At 35.5% G+C, this 15,685-nt stretch overlaps 1 protein-coding gene across 1 annotated transcript in view; it reads right to left on the bottom strand.

Moving 5' to 3' along the window:
* PACRG (parkin coregulated) overlaps window positions 1-15,685 on the bottom strand; it is a 225,944-nt gene that overhangs the window by 83,297 nt on the left and 126,962 nt on the right. Inside the window, exon 4 of the mRNA XM_018077466.1 lies at window positions 13,031-13,180. Within this exon, the coding sequence (XP_017932955.1) occupies window positions 13,031-13,180 (150 nt within the window). The remainder of the gene's footprint in view (window positions 1-13,030; window positions 13,181-15,685) is intronic.

Below are 15,685 nucleotides of genomic sequence, written 5' to 3'. Positions count from 1 at the left end.
CAAGATACAAGAACAGCTATAATGAATAAGAGCAAAACAGAAATAACCTTTAACCATTGTTAATCATTGTAAATCTTACATATTGTAAAGTAATATAATCTTTATATAAGCATTATATATTCAGGCCTAAGTAAGAAAAATCCACAAAAATTAGAACTTGTTTGGTTCATTTTGAAGTCATAACTCTTCAGTGAATTAATGTACTGGGGGGATAGGAAGTAAATAAAAAAAACCCCAAAATTAGTTTGTAATGTGCCATGGTTTTTGCTGAATAAAATCTGAACAGGACAACTATATTACATTTCACCACATGACATATTAAAAAGGTAATTTTGCACCCATGTATCATGTATTGCTCCTCAGAGTTACTTTTATCAAAACAGAGGTTTGAGCACATATTTTCATGGCAGTTGGGACTGTATTGCTACTGTATTTTTTTCATGGCTTTGTGAATTATAGTTCACAAATACCTTTGCTCTCTGTAAGAAGTAACACAAAGAATGATGTAGAGACAGACCACAGCTGACATATATGCTGCTTAACTCAGAAGGAATATGACTCTGAAAAACGGAAAAAATCTCCTTGCAATCAGTGATTTCAACGTTTTATACTGAGAGTTTGACACTTGGGCAATTTCACAACCCTCAATTCTGAATAAGTTCTCCATAGCTTAGTATCTACATAATGATTGCAAATTGAAGTCCTTAGTCGGTATTATTCATATGCAGTATATGATCCAGAGATGTCCTAAAGATCTGGGACATGACTGAAATTATATGTCAGAGCCCTAGAAAAGAGGACAGTAAATTCTGAAACTAGTAGGTTGCATCAGAGGACAGAATATGAAACAAATAGCAACCTGTATTTTGTAGGTGTCTTGGATTAAGGATATTATAATGCAAATGTAAAGATTTTTTCCATTTTATTATTTTCCAAAAAGAAAACCCTTTGAAAAAAAAGAAAAAGGCTTGGAATAATCTTTTTGCATGAACATATTCTATACTATTTATATTTAAATCTGCAGTACACCTATACTACATATCCAATTCAAGATATGGAATAGTTTGAAATCTAGTTACCAAGGACTTGGGTTTTTTCTAAGTTACACATAAAATTCCTATTCTGCAGCTGGCTTCCACAAACAAATCTCTGCTCTTACCTGGAGTTTCCTGGGTTTCTTTGGGATTTCATACAAGAAATAATGATACTTCAGTATCTACCAGTTTCAGACAGAGTAGCGGGAATACTTTCTGTAAGTTTGATAAGAGTATGTAGAAGATGTCTGTGAAGTAGCACCTTAAAGGTCTAAATTTATTCTCTGCTACTTCTTTGTTTCCCTCCCTAAATTTAGTTGAATCTGACCTATTGTCCAAGCTCCATAACAAAGTTGATGTATCAAGAAATTAGTTTTCAAGAAGATAGAAAATAATCTTTGCATCTCCTCAACAGAACCTTGAATTGCTAAACCTATAAGAATAATATAATAGAAACTTCACTATAGATCTACTTTCATTATGAAAAAAGACTTAAAATTTACACACACACACACACACACACACACACACACACACACATCAGGTTTTTTCATTCCATCCCTACAGATGCCGTACTCCATATAGAAGGTTCTCGATTTTCCTTTTCACATACAAATATGTGTATGCCAATCACTTCCGATTATTTAAGTTTCTTGGATATGTATTTCTTCCTTACAAGGGTCTGTGACACAGTAGTCTCCCTATAACAAGTATTCATTTACAAGAAACATTAGAAAAAATATTCCAAAGCAAGAAAAACTTTCACTTTCATATATGGTTTCATCAAAGTGTTTGCACTGCTAGTGGGTAGTTACATATGTGTAAGTTCGTTTTACAAAAAAAGAACACAGCCAATTTAAGACCTTTCAAGAATAAATTCTGGGGGCCAACAAGCATGTCTCCTGTGCCACGGTGAAACTGCCTTTTCACAATGCCTATGGTAACTATTTGTGTTGCTGCTCAAATAACATACCACACAATGTTTTTGCTACAGAGACTGCAACTCAAATTATTCCTATGCCTCACATTTATTTTTCTTAGTTGTAATCATGAACATCTATGGTGATTTTCCTGTTATGGTTACTCCACTGCATAGCCTTGATTTGCAACTGACATTTTTGTGACAATAGATGAATCTGCTAGGACAGTTTGCTTCTCTCTGAAATCTAACACATGGATGATTTACACACTGAAGTTAATTTAGCTTCCTAGTAAGGGTAACCTCTGCAGGTCCTCCCTGCAACCACTGAAGACAAGTTCCTCCAAGGATGAAACTTAATTTCACATACCCAGGCTTTCTGAATACATTCTGTCTCTTTCCATTGCTAGAAATGAATACAACATATAATCTGCAGTTTAAAGTACAGATCAGCATTTAACATCACACCCTTATATTTGTCAGTGCACCTTTTTGTCAGTGCACAGTTCTCATTAAACCAACATACAGCCATTTATACCATTTCCTTGCATAATACTTCCCACAGTGAGAAGGTCAGATTTATTAAACATGTACCTTAAGACTACGTTATACGTCTTAAAAAACTTCCTCTTCTCTGTAATGCTCCCCCCTATTTGCTTAGGTTGAGGAGGAAAAGATAATTCTCAAAATATATGTACTTTCTTTTGGTGGCATTTGCTGAAGAACTCTTCTTTCTTACACAAAGACACTGACAATAACAGTAAACCAGCAAAACTGGAATAATTTTTTTTCTCTAACTTGGATAAAAAACCAAAAAAGTCAAGTCTTCTGTAATGCTGTAAAGTGCAATGAGATTAGGAAATGAATGAAACATGGGGGAAACTGCTAGAAGAAAAAGAAGACTGACAAACAGACATAAAGGTGAGGTTTGTAGAAGGAGAACATTCTTTGAACAAAAATTTCTATTTTATCCATTTTCATTCCTCAGTTATCTGTTTGATTCGTCAGATATCTGTTAGAATTTGTGTTCTGTTTCTTATACTCTGATAGTTACAGAAATATTCTTAATTTTATGTGCAATTAAAATTTCTGCTCACTTAAAGTGTATCTATGATAAATTGATTATCATTGTACTATCCTATACTTTAACATATTCATAATAGAAATATATGAAATATTGTATAATCCAAAACTACACTTAAATTTAATTCCAAATCACAATCCCTAGTTTGATTCAATGGTACATCATTGCTATGTAGGTGTACAATTACAGGGCTAAAGAATCCTAGTCAGGGACCTTGGATCATGAACTCATCATTGATAGAACCATACAAATACATCAGAAATGCATCTGTTTCTGTCTTGGATAATTGACCATGAAGTAAAAAACAAGAAACAACATATCAATACATGGAGATTGCTGGGAGTGAATAAAAAAATTTTATACAATTACTGTTGACACAATAGGAAATTGCTTCAGAATATCAATGTCTTAACCAAAATCCAGCATTATGGAAGTAGAAAAAGCACTTTGCAGTGAGACATGAGGTATGGTACCATTTGACAACCTCTGCTCTGTATATTGGCCAAAGTAGTTTCCCATGTAATTCAGCTGTAAATGGGTTTCCGATGACTGGACTGGAGAAAAAAAGGCAGGAAGGAGCAACAGGTAACCTCATCACTGTCATGTGTCAGCTGACCTCGAGGGTAGCTTGACAACTACTAAATCTGAAAAATTATTAACATCCTTAATTATATACTAATTCCTTTTCATGTACTGTGTCAGATTCTTTTTATTAGAAACTGTATCATAATACGTAAAACAAAGTGAGCAGTGATAGTGTTGAATGTTAGCTTTGGCATTCCCTACCTGTTACTGAATGCTTGATTAAGCTTTCAAAGCAAAAATAACAGGGAACCTAAGATGGTGCACAAATGGAAAGTCTTAACACAAAAATAGGTGGTTTGGTTGGTTGGTTTTGCCTTTGTTTTCCCCCTAAAAAATATAACTTCTAGCTGAAAGTTCTAGTTTCTGAATTAGATGCAGATGTTAGAAAGTAAATGCTCTGATCTATTTCACTTAATTCTCGAATAAGAAAATTCAAAAGGGTACTTCTCAGTTAGTATAGTCCTGTCAAAGAAGCAAAGATTTCCATGTGCTAATTGCATCAGCATTGGGATGGCCAGATGATATTATAACAAGAACACATATTTTTGCTGGTGTGTCTAAAAAGAAGGATGATGGATGTGCAATATAAAAAAATGAATCAATAGTCCAAAGCTATGGGCCTCACAAAATCAATTTTGTTGCCCAGAGTGTTCTTCAAAAACTATGAAAAAAGCAACGTTGTGAAATGATATAACAGAATAATAACTGAAAGACCTGAAGCACTTTAATCACCTGAGTATTTTGGTGGTTTAATCACACTGCAATATTTACGCTCCCACCGGTACCATTCCATTACATGGGGCTTCAATCTGTTTTTCTTGAGGGCAAGAGAGAGATGCCACAAGAAATATTGTCATCCAGATAAGGAGTTCCCTCTCTCTCTTGAGCTTCTTTCTCCCCATTACCAGTTTTGTTTTGTTTTCTTCTGTTTTTAATTTGATATGAAAACAGAAAGCCAGGTGCAGAGCTAATTTCTGCGATTTTGGCAACCTCACACTGATTTTCACAGAAATAGTTGCCTCAGAGCAAAACTACTAATTGAGTACACAAATTAAAAATATCTGCAATAAACAAAAAAAAAATCAACTTAAACTTATTAAATGAACACAGATTTCAGTTGTATACTTAAAATAAAAAATATGCTACCTTAATAAATGTGACAAGTTGAAACCGTATGTCTCCTCAAACTTAGGCAAATTTGTTTGCAAACATACATAAAAAGAATTATACAGAAAACAAATATTTTCTCAGAATTTCTTAATGTATACTCTGAAAGTAGTTTTAAATGAATCAGGCAGTGCAAGTCCAACTGAAGAAATCAATTCTCAGTCTTAACAATCAACTGCAAACACACTATATGAAAAGCATAGAAATTAATTATGCAGAAGAAAGTAATAACTCCTAGCTGGAAGGTAGTCAAATTTTAAAAATCTAGACTGTAAGGCCAGGTCCAAAGAAAGACTTAATATCTACAGAGGTAGACTTGTCACCTACAAGACACTACAAGACTTTGCAAACTGAATCAGGAGCCTGCGAAGAGTGACAAAGAAGTCCATAGGGAGCTGCTTACAGCAAACCAATTGAAAATGAGAAGTTCAGGCACACTCTACTCCAAAGTTTAGGGGGCTTTAATCAGAATTGCAGAACTGTGAACCTATGGAGATGTAATTCCACCAAGCTGGAACATGTGCTGAACTAGCTGATTCTGTGGGTAGTATTTTTTACGTAAATATGTGCCAGCCTGTACCATCCCTCGTGGTGTAGTTCAGTTAGGTTCAGCACAGAGTTCAGAACTTCTACCCAAAGAAGAAATTACAGGTGAAGCAGTAACACAAGTCAAGCAGCAGTTGAAAACTGTAGGTTCTAATTCCATCTTGCACAACTGTACATGCATTTTATTTTTTTTAAACAACCATAGAATCATAGAATTGTTTAGATTGGGAAAGACCTCTAAGATCATCAAGTCCAACCATCAATCTAACCCTGCCAAGTTCACCACTAAGTCATGTTGCTAAGTACCTCATCTACACATCTTTTAAATACCTCCAGGGTTGGTGACTCCATCACTGCCATGGGCAGCCTGTTCCAATGTTTGACAACCCTTTCCATGAAGAAATTTTTCCTCATATCCAGTCTGAACCTTCCCTGACACAACTTGAGGCCACTGCCTCTTGTTACTTGGGAGAAGAGACCAACACCCACCTTGCTACAGCCTCCTGTCAGGTAGTTGTAGAGGGCAATTATGTCCCCTCCGAACCTCCAAGTCTTCTCCAGATTATAAAACCCAAGCTCCCTTAGCCACACAAGAATTGTGCTCCAGACCCTTGACCAGCTCCAGTGCCCTTCTCTGGACGTGTTCCAGCACCTCCAGAGAAATAAGCAATGTCTTTCTTACAGTGAGAGGTTGAAAACTGATTACAGAAATTAAGGTGCAGCCTCACCAGTGCTGAGTACAGGGGGATGATCACTGCCCTGGTCCTGCTGGCCACACTATTGCTGCTACACACAGGATGCCATTGGTCTTCTTGGCCAACTCAATGCCAAACGAGCCAGAAATAAAGTTGCAAGCAAAATAAATTAAAATGACTATGCCTGTTGTGTTTTGATGTCTGTATTGCAGCTATGCATTAGATTTGCTCAAAGCATGCCTACACCATGGACTTCGCAGTAACTTAAACACTTCCTTGTCTCTTTGGAGGCCAGATACATACCTGCTGATACTAAGACAGGTGTAAGTATCCAGAATAAGCAGACTTACAGATATTACTGTAATTCTGCAAAAATTTAGTCCTCAATGTCCAAATCGTCCTCAAACATGGGATTACTAAGGGTAATTATTTCCCACAGGAACACAAATCCAACAAAAGTATTAAAGCAAAGCATGATATGAACACTTAACTGAATGATAATTATGTTTCATTGACACACATACCCACCGTCCTGGTACTTTGTGATAGCTCTGATTAATTGTCAAACAAAATGCTGATTGAGGCCTACAACATCATTCAGGTTATACCCATTTTACAGATGTTTCCACTGAAGCACAGGAAGAATTTGACGTTTCCACATCAAATTTTTTACTTGTTCATGAATTTTCTGTGAATTCAGATGTCCTAACTCACACACAACCTGTTTGTTATTCAATAGACAACTCTTGTTTCCCTGAGTCATCGTACTCAAAAAATTAAAAACTGAAAGAGAAAAAAGAAAATATTGTATGTAACGTATCACTCTCTGTCATGGGAAGCTTTTAATTTTTCTTTTATCAAAAATTCAAGATGCTGAATTAATTACACTATTAACACATTAAAAGTAAGTGCTAAGTGTGAATAGCATCAATTTAATCACAGCTGAATTGGTTTTATTTTGCACAACTGGTGCTGTATTTTCAGCTAAGAAATTAGATAGCAATTAGAAATTACCCAGCAATTAAGATCTATGTGTGATGATTCTCTCAATGTGTTATAAAGTACCTGACAGAGTTTTGATTATACATTAGAAATTTTCTGTATTATCAGCTTAAAATCACATGCTTTCAATTAAAGATACTAAAGCAACAAATGCTCCAATACAGGTAGGTCTTGGTAACTTCTAATTTCTGTGCTTCAGAGCTCCAGCGGGTTTTTTGTAACTCCATGTGCAGGAGTGGTCATTGAAACAAAATGAGACTGACCAGTGTGCAAAATAACATGTGAGACAACAGCTGATAACAGTTGAGGATCACTTTCCTGCATATTCAATTACAATACGAAACATTATTTTAGGAGGCTCTTGCTTTCAAGATGAGGTTCATGAGAAACAAAACCTGAGACATTTTTGAAAAACACCATTAAAAGACCATCAGCTGATCTCATAGAAATGTTCGTAAAAACATGGAAGTACATTTGTTAAATAAATATTCTTAAAACTATAATTCATAGGAAGCCTGTTGAAATAATATCATTAATTACATTTGGGAATGACAAAAATATATTTTGCTTCCCAGCAGTATGATGATAACTTTTTTGGAGTGTGATCAATTTATTGCTTAAAAAGGTGATTTACTGGCAGATTCCATTTTGGGAAAACCACAATCTTTTTCATTAAATGTTGATGAATCAGAACATTCTGAATCCTCTTGTGCTGAGGGTTTATATTAAAAAAATCCGGAAAATGTATCTAAACTAATTTTTTCACTCAGATCTGTGTTATTATGGTGGTCTTATTCCTTTGAAGTGTGTATCCTTAAAGCCACATCAGAATCTTTGTTTTTAAATTTCAGAAATTATAACTGATGGAATTTAAAGGAAGCTTGGAAATAATGAAAAAGCTTGCAAAACATGCATAGGAATAGGAATAGGAATAGGAATAGGAATAGGAATAGGAATAGGAATAGGAATAGGAATAGGAATAGGAATAGGAATAGGAATAGGAATAGGAATAGGAAGAGTAAGTGTCACAACGAAGCATAAGAACTGGATTTAGTACACAGTTTATGTTACTGCTCTGATAGGACTAGTATACTAACATGGTTTATTTTATCAATAATCTTATAGCATTAGGTGGTTTTTATTCAAATCTCAACCATGAATCAACTAATTCTGTGGGAATCTCCATTTTCAGTTTAAAAGAAAAAAGAAAATAAAAGCTACAGCATCTACTCTTTTTTAAGTAGCAGAGAACCCTGAGCAAAGTTGTCTGACAATAATCTGAAATCTCAAAGTTCATAGGAGAAATTAAGAGAATCTCAAATACATTACTATGCAAAAGTTGATGGCAAAATGTAAAGTATTTTAGAACAGGACTGACATTCTTTGTGAAAGGACTTTTGTATTTCCCAGTGGAAGAAGCAAACAGTTGAAATGTTCTGGACAAGAGATTTTCTTTAGAACATACTCAATCACATTAGAGGATAATTGCTGCTTCTTACTAATAACGATGAACCACTTGGAGGAGCATCACTGACTCTGGAATACACAAGCAGTTCTGAAAACACTCAAACTCCAACACAGGGAGTACTTGGACCTGTGGTCACAGCTCTTGCCATTAAACATGAGTCCTGCTTCTTCTTTTAGAGTCCATGGAATACTACTGCATTTTGTACAGTAGAGTTCTCCAAAGCATATGAAGTACCTTTCAGACAAAAGAATGATTTTTCCCGAGTGAAGTTCAGGTGCTGTAAAGCATGCATTAGAATTCTGCTGTGTGGCTTCACACTTGGCTGAATGCTATGACACAGTTACATGAGGTATTCTCAGTCATACCTCTAACAATTTTATTTTCAGGGATTGAATACATAGGTAGAGGCCATCAGAAGTTTATGTTAGCCTTAAGATATCGATAGTGTCAGAGCATTTTTACTGCCGCCAAAAGAAACTTGGGCTTCAGTCTGCCCTAATACCCCCGTTTGCCTTACAGTGACCGAAACAAGTCATAGACCAAATTACCATGCTGGAGAGGTACCTTCCACAGTACAGTGCCACCCCACACTGCTCTCTCTGAGGCATGTAAATCCTAATAATATTTTGTTTTCATCTATTCTACAGCAAAACCGCTCTTGATCACTACTGAATAATATAAATGGATGACATGAGAATATTTTTCTGTACATAAATTGATTTAATACAGCCATTAAAACTGCTTGGATTTGACAGCATAAAATAGTTGTTAAAGTGAATCAATGAAATCTTCCTTTACCAGTCAGGTAAATTAAACTAGAGAATTTTGCTGTTCCTAACGGTCTAATCTTTTTAATGAACACGTTTCTGTTTCAGACATCACTCTGGTATAAATGCACCCTAATAGCATACTCTAGACTCTGAAGAGTCCCCTTTTTTATTTTTTTTTATTTTATTTTATTTTTCTCCTCTGTCTGCTTTCATAAAAGAGAAAACTTACTGTATTTGTTTTTATATTGTATTTACACCAGATAGTTCACAGATTTATAAAAGACAGCTTAGAAAGTAAGGCACACACAAAAAAAGGTTTTGATGCAAAAGAAGAACACTTCCATTTGAGTCTATGTAGAATTTTCTTTCCCTTTGACAAGATTTCAATGAGTTTCATAAGAGTACTTTTACCTTACATGTTTAAACTACAGTGGCATTACAGGATTTGTAATATGACTTAGTAAGTATTATCGTGATTTTTATTGTTTATTATATTATATAGTAGCAAATGTGCATAATAGACCATATGTTGGGAAGGTTGCTTAGAGACTGCTAGTCCCCTCCCAGTCTGCAGAGATTAGACAAACAGCTCCTACATCTCACCAGTATTCCTCTTTCTCAGTCACTGGAATATCATGTTCCCTTCTTCTGCCCTCCTGCCACCCTTATGGCTCTGGTTAACCGTTTCAACAGAAAGCTTCAAGCCCTTTTCAGAGCACATCCTGGCCAGCTGGTGAGGATGCTCTCACTGTCTCCACCAATAAAGACACGAAAGGCAGCATCACCAGCAGAACTTTGCTCTTTGATGTTCTAACGCTCTGCAACAGGGCACTCAGGAACCCTAGTAAAAAGAAATGTCTGCTGCAAGTCAGGGTTTAAGTTCCAAGTGAGGGCAGAAATTCAGGCACACCAAATATGCTTTGTGCACCAAAAAGCCCCTTGCTCACTACTGAGACTCTTCAGACATTCATTGAACTCTTTCCTGTGGCTTTCACATAGACTATCTCAGGAGGATTGGATCTTCCCCCTGGCATTTATAACTCAGGTTGCATTGATTTAATTTAACCTGTATCTTATGACTCAGATAGGTGAGCATGTTTTAGATATTTTCAATAATTAAAAGTTTTAATTTTTTTTATCAATACTCTTCTTTTTATAATTTACAAAAATTACCAATATCAATTACCCATGTGTTTTATTAAACAAGCAATAGACTCTTTTTTATGATATTTCTGAGCCTCCACTGAATCCATATAAACCTTTGGTATCTAAAGAATTTGGAGCTGGGAGTTCCAGAGCTTCACATCACACATACTGTATGAAGAATCATTTTGGTTTGTTCTGAACTGGTCACCAGTTAAGTTGAACTTAAAGTAAGTTGATCTTAATTTCTTATCAATACCAATTTTTTGTTCGTTTGGTTTTAGTTTTGGTTTGTTTTATTTTGTTTGTTTTGTTCGTTCAGAAGGGTTTTTTTGGGTTTTCTCTAATATTCTCTTGACAATGAGCTTGTTTGGTGAGAGTGATATTCACAGATGCTGAATTTGGGAAAGAGTTGCTTTCATCAGATCGATACTGATCTAGTGATGTGGCAATGACTAAAACATGGCTTCTTCCAGCTAACTTAATTTGAGGCAAACTTCCACAGCGTTTGACTTAATAGATTGCAATTCATACAACTCCTGGAAGATGTATCACAGTTTCTGCTTTTTCAAGCTATACAGAAAAGAAGGAAGAAGAGTGTACACTCCACTCACCCCATTTTTCACCTGTATGAACAAACAGTGGAGAAAATAGCCCGAATCAGTCTACCACTTTCTTATAACTGGGAGCAAACACCTGCACCTCAGTTGCCTATTAGCTTATTTTGATAGAAAGGAGGAAGAAGGGATCATGCTTTTCTGTCAACCACCAGTGAAGGAGAAATGAAATATAATCTTTTTGAGGCAGGAGGAGACAGAGGTATTCCCTATCATTCACATGCAAATACTGAATGAGTTGAACAGTTTCATATGGTAGGCCTTGCAAATAGTATCCATTTCATTCCTGGTAATACTGAAATTTAGGAACTTTTATTTCTAGAAAAGTAATGACTTAATAAAATTAATTATTTTTGCACTATTACTTTTCACTTCTCGCTGGGATTTTAGTTCTTCAGTGCCAAGTACTATGATTTAGTGTAGTTTTATATAGGCACAAACTTACAGAGCACAGATCTTATGCAAATATGTTGAAAATATGGTTTATTTTGCTCACAATACAATCAAAACTGAAGATATATTTAGGTTGTGTTTAATGCCTTGTTAAGCTATGTACCTGGTTACACATGAGCTTTCCCTATTATTCATCTGAAATCACTGTAGAAAAGCCTAGTCAAGAGAATTTATGGGCTACGTCAGGCTGAAACTTGGAAAAAAACATGTGTGGTATATTCATTAATCAATGAGAGTCATTTTTACCATCTTATTTTGTGCCAGATACTGAAATTAGATCTGTTAAGGGGGAATCTTCCAACTCCTAAGGAGCCCTACTGAAATTACTTAAGTTCAGCCTACAGATGACACTCATAACCTTTTATCCCACTACTTCCAGAAAGCCACAGTTGTCATCTGAACTACACTGCATTTGTGGAATGTCATGTTACTTCATATTTCTCACTAAGGAAAACAAAGTCACAGATGCACATGTATTTAAAGGGATCTAAAATCTAAATTTCATTTGCACCTTGAAGTCAGTCTTTGAACAGGCAATCTGAGGTGAATGTGTTCAATCTGAGGTGAATCTTATACCGACTAAAGAGTGAGTATAAGGTACTATTTTCCATAGCAATGCAAACAGAAAGTATAATAGGAAGGAGTCCTGCAAAGAACTACTAAAATGCCATGAATTTAATTAAAAATGTCTTTCGAAAGATTATGAGGAATTAAATTTCTTTACATCTGCTGCAAGTCAGTAACAGAAATTTTAAATACAGTAACTTGGTAGATAATTGAACAGATAAGTACAGATAGATTTTCTAGAGAAAAATACTTTAGATATTAGTTTGGCAAAAGCAAGAGACACCATGTTGATTTCAGCTGGTGACTGTGGTGTAAATGCATTCACGGCACACAGTACTCATAGTACTAGTTATTAAAGACTGGGACTGGCAATAGAGATATGCACTAGAAAGAAACCAACATACTTAACTGTATGTACAAATTAGTTCTAAAGTTCTCTAAAATAAAACCTAAGTGTGCAGTAGTAACTTCAAACTCCACTGTTTTGCTAAATATTATGTAACTTGAAATTTTCTATAACAAGGAGTTCTCTTGACCCTCAAATTAATTAGTCTGATTTTAATTTTAATCTTTCCTAAACCTTCTGGTAGCAGTGAATTGCTTGTGGAGTGTATACAGAATGGAATAAAACAGCTGGACTGAACTAATGTGTTGGAGGGAGGAAAAAACCTTTGCAATTTATTAATGTATTCAAAAGACTGTTACAAAACTTTACAATTTAATTATTGGAAGATTATAGAACTGCTTCAGTGCTTCTGTACTGTGTTAAATAAACTGTACGTGCAAGGAGTAATAAATGAAATTGTTAATTTCAGTGCATCCTTAGGGAATAGTAGGAGGGAGAGTTTACATTATTTAGAGCTCCAAATGGATTTGAGTTTATATACAGTAATAAATCTTAACTACATTGTTAATTAACCCTGTCTCAAGCCCCTTTTTACCTTAGGAGTTGAAAGACAGTGTCTGTTAGGATAACTCACCATTCAAATGCTTAAAGATGTTTAGGACTGGGAGAATTTGCCGATAATAAGGCACCAAGGCCTCCCCCACCATGTCAGCTGATGCCACCAGGTGCTGGAGGATTTTCAGTGTGCTGATGAGGACGCGTCGGTTACGAAGGTTCAGTGCATCTGTGATGCAAAAAGAACAACAGGCAGAAAGTAGAATTAATTTCTAAAATGTAGAGGGAGGGGGAGGAGTCCTCTAATGGACAAATTTAATTAAACTGTACTCTGCCGGGGATTGTAAGTGGACCTTTATTAGCCCAGCTTTGAAAGATGGATTGCAGTCCTGATGTTATAAAACACTGCCTTGTCTGATTGTTATTTGTTCCCACAATTTGTGCTGACTCTTCAGTAACCCAAAGAATGCAGCTCATTATTCCCTCATGCTGCCTGTGTAATACTGGTGAGGTCCAAACAAATGAAAAATAAATGTTCAGTAAGTACCATTTGGGGCCAGTGGAACTGTTCAACTGCAAGACAACCTGCAAAGGTTCACAACAGATACATTCTAGTGCAACAATTAGTGTTTGTATGTTTGTACTCATTTATTTCACGATCATTTTATTCATTCAACTAACAATTCCTACTATTCTGAGAATCAGTACAATGAAGCAAATGTTTATAGAAAAAAGCCTACAAAAAAAACCTTGTAGGCTTTTTTTCCAAAAGAAAAACACTCTTGAAAAAAAAAGATTTTGTCTAGCCTACTTAGATATTTCTCTTAGCTTTCAGTGTCATGCTTCTAATCTTATGACACTTTGACATTTCATAAATACCTTTATTTTCTCTTCTCTTTTAATTTTACTAAAAGCAAGCACTTTGCATTTGCTCTTATAATTAAAAATGAGTCATGCTTTTCATATTTTTCCTTGCAAAATCCATCTATTTATAAAAGCTTCTCTGAAATAATGCAGCTGGAAGCAGTTGTCAAATTTGGTACTCTATTACATATTGGTCTAATTCTCCAGTGTTCTGTCCACTTACATAGATCATTGCACAGAGAAAGAATTGAAAAAGATAAGCTCATATTCATTTCTGTGTTTTATAATCATGAAAGTATATACATATGTGACTCAACATATCATAGCATGACATTAACTATAAGCATTTAGAAAACACACCAAAATTTGAAGATGAGTTACTAACAACTTCTTTAAGAACTGCCTCTTCAAACCAAAGTAATAGGAGTGAAGATGTTGCAGGAGGGTTGGAACTAGACGACCTTTAAAGGCCCCTTCCAACCCAAAACCATTCTATGATTCTACAATTCTATGATTCAGTATTTCTGGTGCTGAGTTTTGTCAGTGCACAGGAATGTCTTTTCATAAGGAATGAAGTAGTATTCTCACACATGAGCAATGTCGTTTTTTCCATCTCTTTAAGCAAATGCACTGTACCCCACCCGCTTCTGCTTCTTACTGCATGTCTACTGAGTGATAAAAATCAGAGTGAGAGCTCCAAAGCAAGGGCAGGGCAGACTGATTGAGTCAATAAGTAGAGACAACTCTTGAAAATCAACTAGTAAATAAGGTCCCTTTATGCCTCCTAGCATGCTTGTGAACAGCATATTGAAACTACAGTTAGAAAACACTTAGAGAGCCCAAAGTATAAAAGTACTATTGCACATCATAGTGATTCCAAGTTAGAGAAGTACTGCTAAATTAAAATACAGACTGAATTCCTTACTTATTTGCTAGTCTCTATTGTAGTCACCAGGCTGCAGTTAATTTCATATTGTCTCTGAGTTTATTAATGTGTCGAATGGAAGCCCACCAATGCAGCATGCTCACATTAAGTTCCAGCAAAGAGGCTGGCTATTCCAAAATATGCTTTTCTGGGTAGATGTTCTAAGGCTGTTTTAGCAAAGAGAGATTCCCAGACACAATTTTAAAGATTAGGTCCAAGTTTCAGGTAGGAAAACATTCTCTTACAGAGAAACAGGCATTATTCATTTTCGTAAAGGAGTGACTGGAAAAGGAACCTCTGGGGTTCCAACATACAGATTTATTCATTACTAAATTGTCATACACATAAATAGTAGCTAACAGAACTTGTAGGGAAAGTATCATTAACACTTGTATTTTAAGTACAACAATTATGTCATTCATAAAAACATGAATGAATATTTATATTCACTTGTATGAATGAATTAATATAAATTAATAAAACCGATTATTCATACCCACACTAATAATTAACTAAATGACATAAAAATTATCATTGACAGAAATTACAGCTTCTTAATCCTTAACCAACAAATTGTACCCACGTCCAGGAATAGTTCTTCCTGACTGCAGAAGCTGTCCTAGAGTATAAGAAACCTTATTTTGAGGCATGTAGTGTGTCATGTAAGTGGAAATGGCTGTCCAGCTACCCCTAGGAGGAACTTTTGGGTGGATCCCATTTGACACCATCGACTTGTCTCTGTCTAAGTGGTGCAGCAGGTCCCTGACCATTTCCTCTTCAATTATGGTGGCTTCATTCTGCTCCACATCCATATCTTCAGCTCAGGGGATGGGATATTCCAAGAACAATTGGTTTTACTCCTAAACACTGAGGCAAAGAAGACATTTTGACACAGGTACCAGCAGGCCTCATGTCATTTAAATTGACCCATGATCAAAAAACTCC

This window comes from Manacus vitellinus, unplaced genomic scaffold (genome assembly GCF_001715985.3).
Source record: "Manacus vitellinus isolate BGI_N305 unplaced genomic scaffold, ASM171598v3 scaffold_37_pilon, whole genome shotgun sequence".
Taxonomy (NCBI): Eukaryota; Metazoa; Chordata; class Aves; order Passeriformes; family Pipridae; genus Manacus; species Manacus vitellinus.
This window is presented reverse-complemented; position numbering and strand designations above follow the sequence as displayed.